Source organism: Podarcis cretensis, assembly GCF_951804945.1.
Source record: "Podarcis cretensis genome assembly, chromosome: 9".
NCBI lineage: Eukaryota > Metazoa > Chordata > Lepidosauria > Squamata > Lacertidae > Podarcis > Podarcis cretensis.
In genome coordinates this window covers 44,970,897-44,984,799 of record NC_137178.1, presented here as the reverse complement: position 1 = coordinate 44,984,799, position 13,903 = coordinate 44,970,897, and the positions used below count along the sequence as shown (strand labels likewise).

General features: G+C 40.3%; 1 protein-coding gene across 6 annotated transcripts in view; it reads left to right on the top strand.

The window, feature by feature from the left end:
* The window catches only part of MARCHF1 (membrane associated ring-CH-type finger 1), a 117,655-nt gene that overhangs the window by 59,701 nt on the left and 44,051 nt on the right, over positions 1–13,903 (top strand). For all 6 annotated transcript variants that reach the window (XM_079991410.1, XM_079991406.1, XM_079991411.1 and 3 more), the window contains one exon: positions 11,902–11,952. In XM_079991410.1, the coding sequence (XP_079847536.1) occupies positions 11,902–11,952 (51 nt within the window). The remainder of the gene's footprint in view (positions 1–11,901; positions 11,953–13,903) is intronic.

Genomic DNA, 13,903 nt, shown 5'->3' with positions numbered 1-13,903 from the left:
TTTCTTAATCAGTCCTGAATTTAGTTTCATTGCATTGACTTCAGATTTGGAAAATGATGGTCAAGATGAATATTTGTAAAATTGTTTTGCTGTATCCATTGTAGGAGGGAAAGGAAAGGTCTAAACTAATAAACTATTGTTTATTACGGTAGGTATCAGTTGTTTATTAGATATCAGTTGTGGAGCACTCCATTTCAGAAGTGTGGTAATGTTTCGATCAAAATCTAGATCCCTCCCCAATGTAGCTGCTATTTAGTATTGCTCAAGGACCAATAACATGCGTAACACAATGTTTATATTGGATCCCAGAGCTCTCTGGCTGTTGCCAAGGTCTGAGAATGGAGTTCAGGTTTTACATGCTAAAAAGTATGGATGCACCTATCATTTATTGCTGTTCATTCCTTCTTGGCTATCAGCTGTGATCTGATTTAGGTAGTACCTAGGCATAATGTGATGCTCAGAAATGAGTTATAACTAGTGCCTAGATAGATGCCTATCATTTAGGGGAATAAGTAAGAATCCTATATAATGTTTGACAGTGCTATAAACACAGCAGTAGTTTATTCTCATCCATCATTTTGCAGGTCCTTGGGTATTCTTTTTGTTCCTTTAAGATTCAAGCACACAAGATTCTATAGTGCTTAGTGACCTTTATAGAACTGTAGTTTGTCCTTCAGAACACAGATAATAATTATCCTTGGGAGTCATAGTGCACAGAGTCTGCACTGATCTTGCATAAATCACATCTTTAATTTGCTCCAGTGATGGCAGTCTGAAAAATTATATGCCTATACTACCACTCAGCATCTGGTCCATTCTCTTTAAAGAGTACTTAACTGCTCCCCATTTTCCCCCCAAGGCAGTTTCTTGCTCTCTAATCTTTTAGCAAAAATGTCTAGTAAGTTAGTCATTGGATGGATGCTGCTGCAACTTTTGATGGAAGAGGCAAATAAGACTTCACAGAGGTTTAGTAAAACAATAAGGCATAAAAGGGTAGTGCCTTATGAGCAAGCTTACTCTGAATTAATAACTGTTCATGACTTCTCTGCTAGGGAGAGACCGAAACATCTGAGCTCTAGAGTTTATGCCATCACTCTTTGCGTTGGTCTCTCACAATCAATAATTTTGTATTGAACACAGTTATATGAACCTGGGCAGAGATTATTCCAAATTCAGATTGTATTCTCGTATTGAAACTTTTTTCTATAGCTTCTTTAGCTGATCAAGTATTCATGGCAATTTATTTTACAATCCATGTATTTTCATATAATTATATCATCACTTATCTTACATGATAAATGGGCATTATAAGACAGTTTACTTTCCATCTCAAATGACTTAAGAGGTGTGAGTTACCTGTCCATTTTTTCTATGAGACTGAGTTTTGATGCAGTTTGTGGTGGAAGTCAGTTTTCTTCTGATTGTTGCCATAAAATGTTTCCAAACCTCACAAAATTTCTTCCTCTTCAGCATTCAAGCATTATTAGCTCCCAAAATGTGTAAGGTTTACAATTAGTTCAGTCATTTTGTAGAGTTGGTTTTTTTATTTGAATTGATCTGTAGAGCAAAGATATTTTTGTAGATAAAAAAGTTAAGTAGATTGAACTGGGTATGTTTAGCCTGGAAAAGAGGAAGCGTATCTTCAAATATCTAAAGGGCTGACACATGGATGATGGAGCAAGCTTGTTTCCTCTGCTCCAGGGGGTATGACCCAAACTAATGGCTTCAAGTTACAAGAAAAGAGATTCTGACCAAACATCAGAAGGCACTTTACAGTGGTAAGAGCTGCTTGACAGTAGAACCAAGTCCACTGGAAGGTGGTGGACTCTCTTTCCTTGGAGGTTTTTAAGTAGAGGTTGGATGGCCATTTGTGATGGATGCTTTAGTTGAGATTCCCACATTGCAGGGCACTGACCCATTTGATCCTCTGGGTCCCTTCTGACTCCACAGTTCTATGATTCTGTGATTCAGTGTTTGGTATTTTCTTGCTGCTTTTATATTGCTGGTTTCAATCAGTGCTGTTAGCCTCCTTCACTCGCTTGCTCTTTCCATTGCATATATTCTTTATATGTTTGAGGAAAAGCATCACCAACGAAACATTTTGGAAAAAAATGATAATATACTTTTAAATAAATGTAAAATATACAGTGAGCACCTGTAAATTGATAAACATCTCTGGCAACTGTAAACGCATTCACTCAACAGCAAGTTCCAGTCCTCCAAGTCCTTCATCCCCATCTCCCTCTTAGGGCTCCTCTCCACTCTTTCTTACTAACTTTTCTCTCAATGAATTCTTGTTTAGGACCCAGACAAAGAGCTAAACCCTTCCCCTACTAGGCTCCAGATAAAATGAGCAGTACTAGATCTTATCCACTCCCCGCTTCACCATCAATTAAATTACCCATTCTTCCAACCTCACCCCTATAGTATGCAGCAAGGACACTTCTTCCTGATCCTCCTCCACATAAAGGGAATGCTCCAGTCTGTCCAGAGAATGAAAGATCAGGCTAACACACAAAAAATACAATGTGACAAAAGATAAAAATCAACTGGTCAGTTCCATGTACTGCATGGCTAATGGAAAAGACACATAAGGTAATTGTTTCCTCAAAGCTTTTATCTGTAAACTCGGAATAAATGGAAGACTGTCATCTAAAGGACAGTGGATTGCTGATTTGATCTTAAGCCTCATGCCTCTTTATATTAGCATATTCAGATTAAGGCTCCCTAAAATGCAATAAGTCAGCAAAGACAATTTGTGAAACCCATCTTATGACATGAAACTTTTTGCAACTTTTTTTCTGATACAGGTGAGCTATGCAATTGTTAGATTTTATTTCAATTAGAAAATGTTATATAGTTTTTAATATTGCATTTTGCACAAAACATGTGTTAATATAGTAGGTATGCCTCCTGTTAAAGACACTATTTGCAATTTAGCATCATTTTCAATTCCTTATTAAACTGAACAATCTGGTTAACCATATTCAATTTTCCCCAAGCTGTTTTGTATTCAGTTGTATTCTGTACAAAAATAAGCTTTTAAAATAGAAAAGAGGAAAAAAATATTGTACTTAAGCAGAACTCCCCCAAAGCCTGATTATTAAATTCAATTAATAATAAATCAATAATAATCAATCAATAAATGTAAATCATTGCAGAGTTGTAGAGCAGCCACATGTTTCATCACCTGATCTTAACACTCGATTGGGAGCTGCCCAGAGTGGCTGGGGAAGCTCAGCCAGATGTGTGGGGTATAAATAATAAATTATTATTATCTTTGACTTTGCCTGCCAAGCTAGTTGGTTTGCACAGCTAAGCCATGATTTCCTGGACTATGTGTTTACTGGCAATAAACCATAATGTGTCTTAACCATGGATTGTTTGAACACCCTACTCCATAAATTCATTCAGCTATAAAGACAAGAGGCAAGAGTAGCTGGAAAGCAAAATAAACATTGGAGGGAAATATGACCTGGCCCCTGGCCTCTTAAGTGAGATGGGCGCACAACCCCAGAGTCTGTCAAGACTGGCCCGTACGGGCAGGGGTACCTTTACCTTTACCTATGACTTGTTTCTCCAGTCATCTGGAGACAACCTGTGTTTAACTTGTGGTTTCTTAAACAACTCATGTCCTTAGTGTTATGTGCAAACCAGGCCACAGAGTGGCCTCTTCCTTTTCTCTGAAGTTGAAGAAATGACAGCTAGGTTTCTCCTCCTTCTGACTGATCTGGTATCGCTGTTGCACAGGCAGAGAGGAGAGAAACCCTCTCATTTTCTCTCTACCCAGGCTGTCCTCTGCTGCTTTTGATTGAGGGTGGTGAGTATTTTTCAGTACATTTGTGTATAAAGTAGAAAGTTGTCACTATGCCTCCAGTCTATCTATTTCAACAACTTATTTCTCAATGAATATAGGAAAGCAACTGATGTTTGATGTGGTGTTACCCTCATTGATGGGTTGTGCTGCAAGGCTCCATAGCAGGGATGGGGAATCTTTTTGGTCTAGTGGGCCTGATCCTTATTGGACCCTGATAACAGCCCTACACTTGGAACTTCCCAAGCCACAAACATGGGGCTGACAGAGTTGCTTTATATAGGGATTAGCTGCATTTTTGAATTCCTCACAGAGACCTTGGTCATGTAGCCAATGTAATGGTCATGTAACCTGCCCCACACCCGATGACGCAAATGATGTCAGATGTTAGGAAGTTGAGTATGGGGAAAACAGCCTTGTGGGCCAAATTTGGCCCATGGGTCAGAGGTGCCCCATCCCTAACTTTCAGTCCTGTGTGGTCCACACAAAATTGAGGCTGAATGTGTCTGTAACAGTGAGCACTGCATTGTGCAACTGTGTCAAGTGATCTATGCCCTAGATGACAAGGTGGTGTTGTGTGGTTTTAAGTGGATGCAACAAGAATGCCACTAAGATTACCAAAACATTTTTTTTTTTAGTTAGACAACTGCTTTGTGGAGTTACTGTGCTAGCGTCTGACACTTGATCACTTGATCAAAACCTAGCCCAGACCAGCTCAGGAAATCTCCCAAGTCTAAGGAAAGGCTACATACTAGAGTGCACTTGTATTATGAATCCTACTATGTTCTGGAGATATGGAAAGGAATCACATAGGCCTTCAGCATATTCTCCCTCTGCCCCTTCCCGCAAGCACAAAGGGAAAAGATTTCAAGTTTCTTGTTAGTGAGAAACCAGTTTCCCTTTGCATCTTAGCATGGCAAACTGTGGCCTGGGCAAACACCATTTGCCACATCAGCACACTTCCAATATCCCCATGGTTTGCTCTCCTGTCTGAATGGATTATCCCATAGTTCAGTTACAAAAGAGCTACAAATCCATTAGCTAAGGATTTCTACTAGAAAGGATTCTAGTAGAAATAAAGGCTATATTCACTTAACCAGCAAGATGAAGACTATCAAAATGTAAGCATCTACTATGAACATACTATCAGAATGTCTTAAAAGTTTTATTTCATTGATTTTTGGAGGGTTGCAGACATCTTGTCATTAAGCGTAATCTCACAATGAATAGCTAATCATTGCAGCTTTATATTTCTGCATTATGCCAGTTGCACAGGAAAAAGAAAAAGAGGAATAACCTTGGACACAGTAGGTTTTATTGGTAGAGAATATAACCTGTTGTCATGGAGATCAGCATGGAGCTTGCTTATGTGAGATGTTTGCTGCCATAGCTCTGTAAAAGCAGCATCTTAATGGAGAGTGAGGTCAGTGTTTGATCATAATAAAGAGCTTTCATAGGCCATAGAGAGGGAGAAGAGGATACTTTTATTTGCATTTACCCTTCAAGCATTCACTTTTCAAATTCCATATACAGTGGAACCTCGGTTTTCAACCATCTCGGAAGTTGAACATTTCGGCTTCTGAACGCCGAAAACCCGGAAGTAACTGGTTCAGTTTTTGAATGATTTTCAGAAGCTGAATGTGCCACACAGTTTCCGTTTTGGGTTTCCCTATTGTATTGAGGCTTCTGCTTTCAGTTTTCGGTTTTCGAACGTTTAGGACAGGCATAGGCAAACTCAGCCCTCCAAATGTTTTGGGACTACAACTCCCATCATCCCTAGCTAACAGGACCAGTGGTCAGGGATGATGGGAGTTGTAGTCACAAAACATCTGGAGGGCTGAACTTGCTGATGCCTGGTTTAGGAAGTCGAACGATCTTCTGGAATGGATTATGTTCGAAAAACGAGGTTCCACTGTAAAATGTACCCTTTCATGAATATTTTTGGCGTCCAGGTATTTCCTTTTTTTAAAAAAGTTGCTTTACCTTTACTGGTCAGCCATTGGATGGATGCTATAGAATATTTAATTTATTACATTTAGAATTCTTAGAAGCTTCCACCAAGGAGCTCATGGTAGCATTCATTACCTCACTCCTCATTTTATTCCCACAACAATCCTTCAATGTGATGACTGGCCCAAGGTCCCCCAGTGAGTTTCATGGCAAATTTGTTTTTGGAGCAAAATACAGAATATCCAAATAAATACAGCTGACAGGGAAAGTAAGATCCAGTGTTCTATTGTATATAAATTTGGCATGCAACAAAGGTTTGTGCAGTGGGAAAATAGCTACTGCATCTATTTTAATATAGAGTAGGAATGTGGCTCTCTCTGCAACTTGATAAAATTTAGCAATAGTGCTAAAAGAGCTATTGGGCTACAAAAAAATATTATTGAAGGAAAGTGTTAGGTACAACAAAACCTATTCTTGTAGTTATTTTACACTTTATGCTACATCAACATATAAGGTGCAGAAGTAACAGCCATTTCTTTTCAGCTCTCTGATTTCCAAGACTCTTATTCGCAAATTTGCTTTTTTCCAAAAATGATTTCATGGAATGAATTGTGACCCCACGGCTTCTGTAAAGCAAATCTGCTCTGCTGTCATCCACTACCAATGTGCTTGGAGTAAGTCCTACCCAACTCAGTGGGACTCATTTTCGAGTAGTGTGCAGGAATGTACTGTTAGGAAGGTATGAAAAAGATCCACATTTTATATGCTGTAAATAAAATAAACAAGGTTGTTTTCCAGCTCTGTACTAATTGAGGCACCTCTGTTCTGTGTATTTAATTAATGTACTTTTCTTTCTGAAATGCTTTTGGCTGTTTGTCAAGTACTTGGCTACTCTTTCATCTTGGATGTTAATTGACTGTTGTCTGCCAATTAGCATGGCCTGATGGATTTCCTTGCGAGCTATTCTGGCTCCCAAATAATTCAATTTGTCTTCTAAATTAACAAATCTAAACATTTATATTTTGTAGATAAATCTCTGCTCCACTAAGAACAGAGCTAGATGAAGTTCTGTCACAACTCCCACCGCACTGCCACCAGATCGTAACGAACTACCCCCATCTCTGACACAATTGTTGTTGTTGTTGTTGTTGTTGTTGTTGTTGTTGTTGTTATTATTAAAGCACAATTCAGCTGTTTTGCTTTCTCTACTTCAGGCTGAAAACTTTTACTTATCTATCCAACCCTTTTACTCCTGCCACCTTGTATAAATACAAAGTCAAAGCCTTGGTTTACCAATCAGTAGCTATGCATAAGAGTGGTACAAAGCAGTGGAAAGCTTCACAAAATATATTTTACTTTAATTAACAATGTAAAAAGATGGTAATACTAATTCATATGTTGAACTTTACTTGGATACTGTTTCTTTAACTAAAAGGCTTACGCACTATAACATTTAAGAAGACTATTCTAAGGGATTCAATTCCTCACCTATAGGCATTGAGGACTTTACTTGCAGTCTTCACTCAGGTCCACAGCCTCATCTATCAGGCTTCTATCAGGACTTTTGCTGTAATCTTCAGTGCCAGCAAACTCTGCTTCGTCAGGTACTCAGCAACCCTACTGAATTGGTCTTAGAACTTTCTCGAAGGCTACCTCTGGGACAGTGACTTTCACCCAGAGACCTCCTCAGCTTCTGTGAGTCATTTCAGTTGTTGGCTTCTGTCAGGCATCTCAAACCTTTAAGCCTTTATGTTATCTGCTTAGCGTCAGGTTCCAGCTCTACTGCTTCTGTCCTTTTCTTTGCTCACTTATTTACTGTGACAGACCCACCAACTGACCTTGACTGTGGCTTGAGATTGCCTTTTTATTTCCCACCACTCATTCCAATTTGGGTTGAATTCCCTTTCCCCATCAGGTTCAATGAGAGGAGACAAAATATCCACTGATTAGACGAATCAAATCCTACCAATTTTCAGTTGTCTGTGGCTGTATATACTTTTATGAGGGTTTTTTTTGGGGGGGGAGGGGGAAGTAGACTGTTTGCAAGATCCTTCTAACCCCTGGAGACCAACTAAATTTGTTACTGGTATGAGCTTTCGTGTTAGCCACCTGCTGATCTCCTGTTGATCTCTTGCATATAAAAGTCAAGACAGTTTATATGCTGTGTACCCTTTACATTCAGTTGTGTGAATTCCCTTACACGTTTCTTCAAACCAAAACTTTACTTCAGAAATAGAATTTTTAAAAGCTTTAAATAAGGAAAGAAGAAATGGAACAGACATGTGCCTTTCATTCTTTCTTATATGTTTTGTATGCTGCATTTGAAGGTTAAAAAAGGTAAAGGGGCCCCTGACAATTAGGTCCAGTCGTGACCGACTCTGGGGTTGCGGTGCTCATCTCGCTTTACTGGCCGAGGGAGCCGGTGTACAGCTTCCGGGTCATGTGGCCAGCACGACTAAGCCGCTTCTGGCGAACCAGAGCAGCACCCGGAAACACCATTTACCTTCCCGCCAGTATTTATCTACTTGCACTTTGATGTGCTTTCGAACTGCTAGGTTGGCAGGAGCAGGGACCGAGCAACGGGAGCTCACCCCGTCGCGGGGATTCGAACCGGCGACCTTCTGATCGGCAAGTCCTAGGCTCTGTGGGTTAACCCACAGCGCCACCCGCGTCCCTATTTGAAGGTTAAATGTACTTTAATCAGAATGGGAAGAAGGAATACTAATCAAAGTGCTTAAATTTGATTGAGATACTGGAAAAAAGGATGATCAAAGATGGTAGTTGTGAGCCTCATTCTATAGATTTTCCTGGTGTAAAAAATTACCTATTCTCCTTTGTGGTTTGGAAAGGTGGTGACAGCATCTCTTTACTTCTGATTCTTTCATATCTCTAGATTTTTTTTCTTTTTTTAAAAAAACAAAACCCAATAGAACTTAGTATTGAGTGAGGCTTTGTTTTTATATACACTGGCCCTTGTCATAATTTTATTTTTGTTACATGCATAGCTTTTACACCAGCTTTTCATAACAGTTGCTCATTTATTTGACATTAACATGCCCACTTGATATATACTTTCCAAAGAAGTAACCATGTTAATACTAACATATTACCACTAACTTTCTAAAGCAGAAATAGGAGTTCTAAAACAGAATCATTAAATGTTGAAGAGGACTATAGGCTTCTGTTGGGAGTCAAGATGGAAAACATTAAATCTCAAGCAAGCTGTGTGATATATTTGTGCAGCCAGGAAGTCACGGACTGAGAGCCCAGCAAAATCCTTTATGGATAAAATTGCTAGGTGTTTTTTCTCTTCTTTCTAGGACCTACCTTCTTATATCTGTGTGACATTCATCGCATTATGTCATACACATCTTCCAACGCCATGCAGGCCAGACTTACGTGGTGTAGCGGAAGGCTGCACTGGCCTGTGCAGTGATGGGAGATTCAGCACAGGCCAGTTCAGCCTTCTACTAGGCCATGCAAGTCCCCCTGGTGTCAGGAGATGCTGCAGGGACTGGCTTGGGCTGGTGCGATGTTGCACCAGCCTGTGCAACATCTCCTGACACCATCTGAGCCAGTGCAGCTTTCAGCTAGGCCTTGCGCCTGGCTGTGCCGGTCTCCCTTGCACCTTGAATATTTGGGGGGCTGAGCCCTTTGCTAAGGAATATTGAAGAGGCTGACGACATCTCTGCCCCCTAGAGTTGGCATGCCTGACTCTCATGTATAGCCTGCGAATTGTGCTTGGAAACGTATAAATGATTTTAATTATAAAAGCATGCTTTAGCTGACAGGCTAGTGTACCTTGTACATGTTGCACAGCAACTTGAACATGTTTGCAGGCTGGGGGTAAAGGAAACAACAAAAATATACTTTGCTGTTCATACCTTTTATAAAACTGTAAATGAATACTCAAGCTTCCTTAGCCTTAACCTAGTATTAAATGTTGGTGCACTCTCACATGCTATTAATGATTTCCAGGTACAGTGGTACCTCTGGTTGCGAACGGGATCCGTTCTGGAGGCCCGTTCGCAACATGAAAAGAACTAAACCCACAGCGGCGCGTCTGCGCACGCAGGGGTTGCAATTCACCACTTCTGCACATGCGCGTGACGTCATTTTGCGCTTCTGCACATGTGTGAGTGGTGAAACCCGGAAGTAACCCTTTCCAGTACTTCCGGGTCGCCGCGGAACATAACCTGAAAGAATGTAACATGAAGCAGACGTAACATGAGGTATGACTGTAATTTAGGCATGAGCAAAGAAGCAACAGAAGTTGACTGTGACATGCTCAGACAAGTCAAAAACTAGGTTGTTACTTGGATGCATTGATTAATGTTGTAGGGGAAAATATGCATTGATGCATTGATTAATGTTGACGGGGAAAATATAGAAATAGTACTGTATTTTATTCTGTTGCCATAGATGTTCGTAACCTAAATGCGCTTGACATATGCCTTAGCAATTAGCAAGTAACATCTGTAAATGCATTAATATTTATGGCAGTATCTTTACATATGCATTGTGAAATGAACATAATTTTGCTCTTTTTTGTGCATAGGCTTTAGCTTAGCCATTCTAACTGAAGTATTGTGTGGAGACATGGTGAGCCACTGATTGCAGCTCTATCTCTGCTTGTACCAGTGGTGCAGTTATGTTTTTAAAAGTACACAGAAAAGTCCAGTAAGCACCTCTCCCACCCATTGTGCCCACAACCATTTTTAGATATTCTCCTCTACTTTCCCCCACCTCCCCGGCTTTTGCACCTCTGTCCAATTTTCCAAAGAACAAACTTGGCTCTAGTTGGGTGCACTTGTTTCTCCATATCCACAAGGACAAAATTGTAGGTCATCCAACTATGATCTGTCCTACTAAGATGGTTTCCCTCTCAGAACATCACCACCTTCTCTTTTTTTGCTGCTTCTCAGGATGAAAAGAAATAGGGGCTTCATAGTTGAGATATTGCAGGGTGTTGTTGTCTAGAATCCTTACTGGAAACATAACAAATTCAAGCTTTGCTTGATGGTTGGTATCCCTCAAACTCTTAATCATTGACAAGTTTCTGTAATATATGCCCACTTGTGTTGGGAGTTAAGTACCATTCAACTAGGAGGCATCTTTCTGCTGACCTGGGCATAACTACTGCTTAAGCCAGGGGTCAGTAAACTTACCGCACCTCAGGCTGGTGTCTCCAGCGCTCATCGCGTGGAGGAGCGCGTGCCCATGTGCATGCGCACACATTATTTCCAGCGCACTTCCGGGGCGGAGGAGCACAGGAAATAGCTTGTGCACATGTGCACAGGCCTCCTCTGACCCGGATATGCACCAGAAATAACGCTTGTGCATGTGCACAAGCTATTTCTGCTGCCCCTCCGACCCACGCAGCACAGCGCCGGTAAGAGCGGGTGGCAGCAGCGGGTGGCGGGGGTCGCTGTGGGCCAGATAAACGAGTCCCTTGGGCCTTATCTGGCCCATGGACCTTAGTTCGGGGACCGCTGGCTTAAGCAATACTTTCCTTTGACTCCTTGTGTCTGTGTATGTATATGTATATCATACATAACAATATCTAGCTGAGTTTTAGGGTCAGGCTCCATTCATATGAGTCAAGATAGTTTTATGCCTAGATGTACATGGTTTTCTTTGATTTGTAAATACACTTTAAATATTGTTGGAAAATGTCTAGGATACATAGCTAGTTCTTCCTCATGTGGCGTCCCACATATAGTGCCTGCAGCTGTGCAGAGCAACATTCAGCAGCTACAGAGACTGTCAGCTTTCTCTCTTTCCCAGATTTGACATTTATTAAGTAATTTTAAACAATGGCTAGAAACCAAAGAAACGCATAACTAGTTCCACATCCCCTAAAGGGCTTCTAACTTCCTTTCTTGACAACAGATTGTGGGGATTCTTAAAATTATGATTAAAGCATAAAGATCTGCTGTGGAAAGAAGAAATAACTAAAATTCCTGAGGTCTTGAGCTTGCTTAAAGTACTTCTTTGGATACCAGCTGGTAATCCTTCAATGACATGAACTTTGTAGGTTTTCAGATGCTGAGAGTTAAAGCAAAAGATAATGCTGTGCAAATTTTAATTTTCTGGTTTAGACAGAAGCTAAGCAACCTCTACTATTCTTTTTACAGAATGAGAAATCTCCAGGCCGCTCAACAAGCCGCTCAAGTAACATTTCAAAGGTAAGTTACGAACTACTCTCAGGCAGACCTACTGTGACATATACTGTTTTTGCTGTAATCTGAGGCACACTTACTTGGGAGTGAGTCCCATTGAATACAGTAGAACGTAAACATGAGTATGATTGGGCTGCATTTTTAAATGGGATTGTAATACTTTGAGTATGTTTTCATTTAACACTAAACTGTGGTTTAGCATTACAAGAATGAGCTGAAGCAAGCCTTGATCGCAGACACCTCTCCCATGCCCTCTATTCCTCTCAACAAGGAGAAAGTCTGGAAGCTTCTCTTTTGCTGTGTTGTCTAAATAGAAAACTGTGGTTAACCTCAACTATGGTTTGTTCAAGTGAGCTATAAACTATGGTTTGAAATTGAATTGTTTCAGCAAACCATAGTTAAAATTAACCATATTTTGTCCCAGTTCAGATTTCATGAAAAGCTGTGGTTAATTTAAAACAGAAGTGAAAGCTTCCCAATACCTTCTTGTGGCTGCACTGGAGAAGGGAGTATGCATGCCTAAGAATCACTATGGCTTGCTCTCATAGTACTAAACCAAAGTTTTGCCTTATACTCCTCTCCCCACCCAAGGCCAAGATGTGTCACTCTGGAAACAAGCCACATCTCACTGAAGTCAACAGTATAAAGTCCATTGGCTTCGCTAGATCTGAATATTGCTCTCTCAAACCTTCCGTTCCCTATATGTGTGTGTGTGTTTGTGTGTCTAAATTTATTTTGCAGACTCTTGACAAATTGCCTTCCATATATTTTCACATTTCAAAAGCAGGTTGAAGATATAGATATTCAGCCTGCTCCATAATCTTTGTGGTGCCAAGAGCACAGGAGATTATGGAAGGAGATTAATAAGTTTTATAATAATAGTCATTTGGAGCATGAAAATCAGATTAGGTGAAAACTCTGAATAAATGGAGAAAGAAATTGATTTCCTGAGTCTGAATGAATAAGGAAGAAATAGCTGCATTTTGTGGCCACTAAACATAGTTGACCAAGCTGCTGAGCAAGATACGAGAAGGTAAGCACTACATCAGAGGGTAATATGAACAGTAACTTATTACACCTGAAGGCACGGTAGTTGCTAGGTGTTTGTGAAAGCAGTGGCATTCTAGAGTAAACCTGCCAACCTAGACAAGCAATTGTAAATCTCTTTTCCCCCACCTGCCAAATTTACTGTTCCTCTTGATATTCATTTATACAGTGGAAAGACACATCAAAGAAGGGCTCAAACAATGTAGTGCTTTCTTTTGAATTACCTGCCAGCGGCAGCTTCACACACAAACACACATAAAGGTTTCTGCTGGCAGTATGTGAATCTGCACAAGTGACAGAAGGATGGGAAAGTGTCCACTTCTCCTGGTAATCGGCTGGTGTTTTGTTTATATGGATGGCATTTGTTACAGAAAATCCATGTTCCCCCCCTTTCTTTCAGGGGTGGGACATGCATCTCTCTGTCTCGAGGGGGGAAATCCCGTACATTTTATTTCTCAAATATTTTTGTAGCTTTGCATGCATGCAGAGAGTGCTTGCCATAGTGATGAGTTCCAGCCTCCTACCTCATGTGCAGTTCCATGCATACATGTAGGGGAGGGGCTGGATCATTCCCTGACTGTCCTTTATCTAAAACAGTGAGAGCAGGTGTACCATTTTGGAGGAAATTACCTTTTTTTGCAGGAGAATCTAGGAATTCTATCTAGAATTTCACATTAATTATTTTACATTTTAGTGTTGATTCTCCCAGCAGAAGTTTCTAGCTATTTCTACAGTGTAAAGCATGCTGCTTTTTTTTTACCTTCTCTGTGTTTTCTTTCTAAATGTTTAATTGCTTTTGAAATGTGTGAGTTAATATGACAATAACAATTTCAGAAGAATCTAGATTTGTTTCTTTTCGGTGTGATACAGTCCACTCTTTGTAATATGTTGGTGTGTGTGAGACTATCTG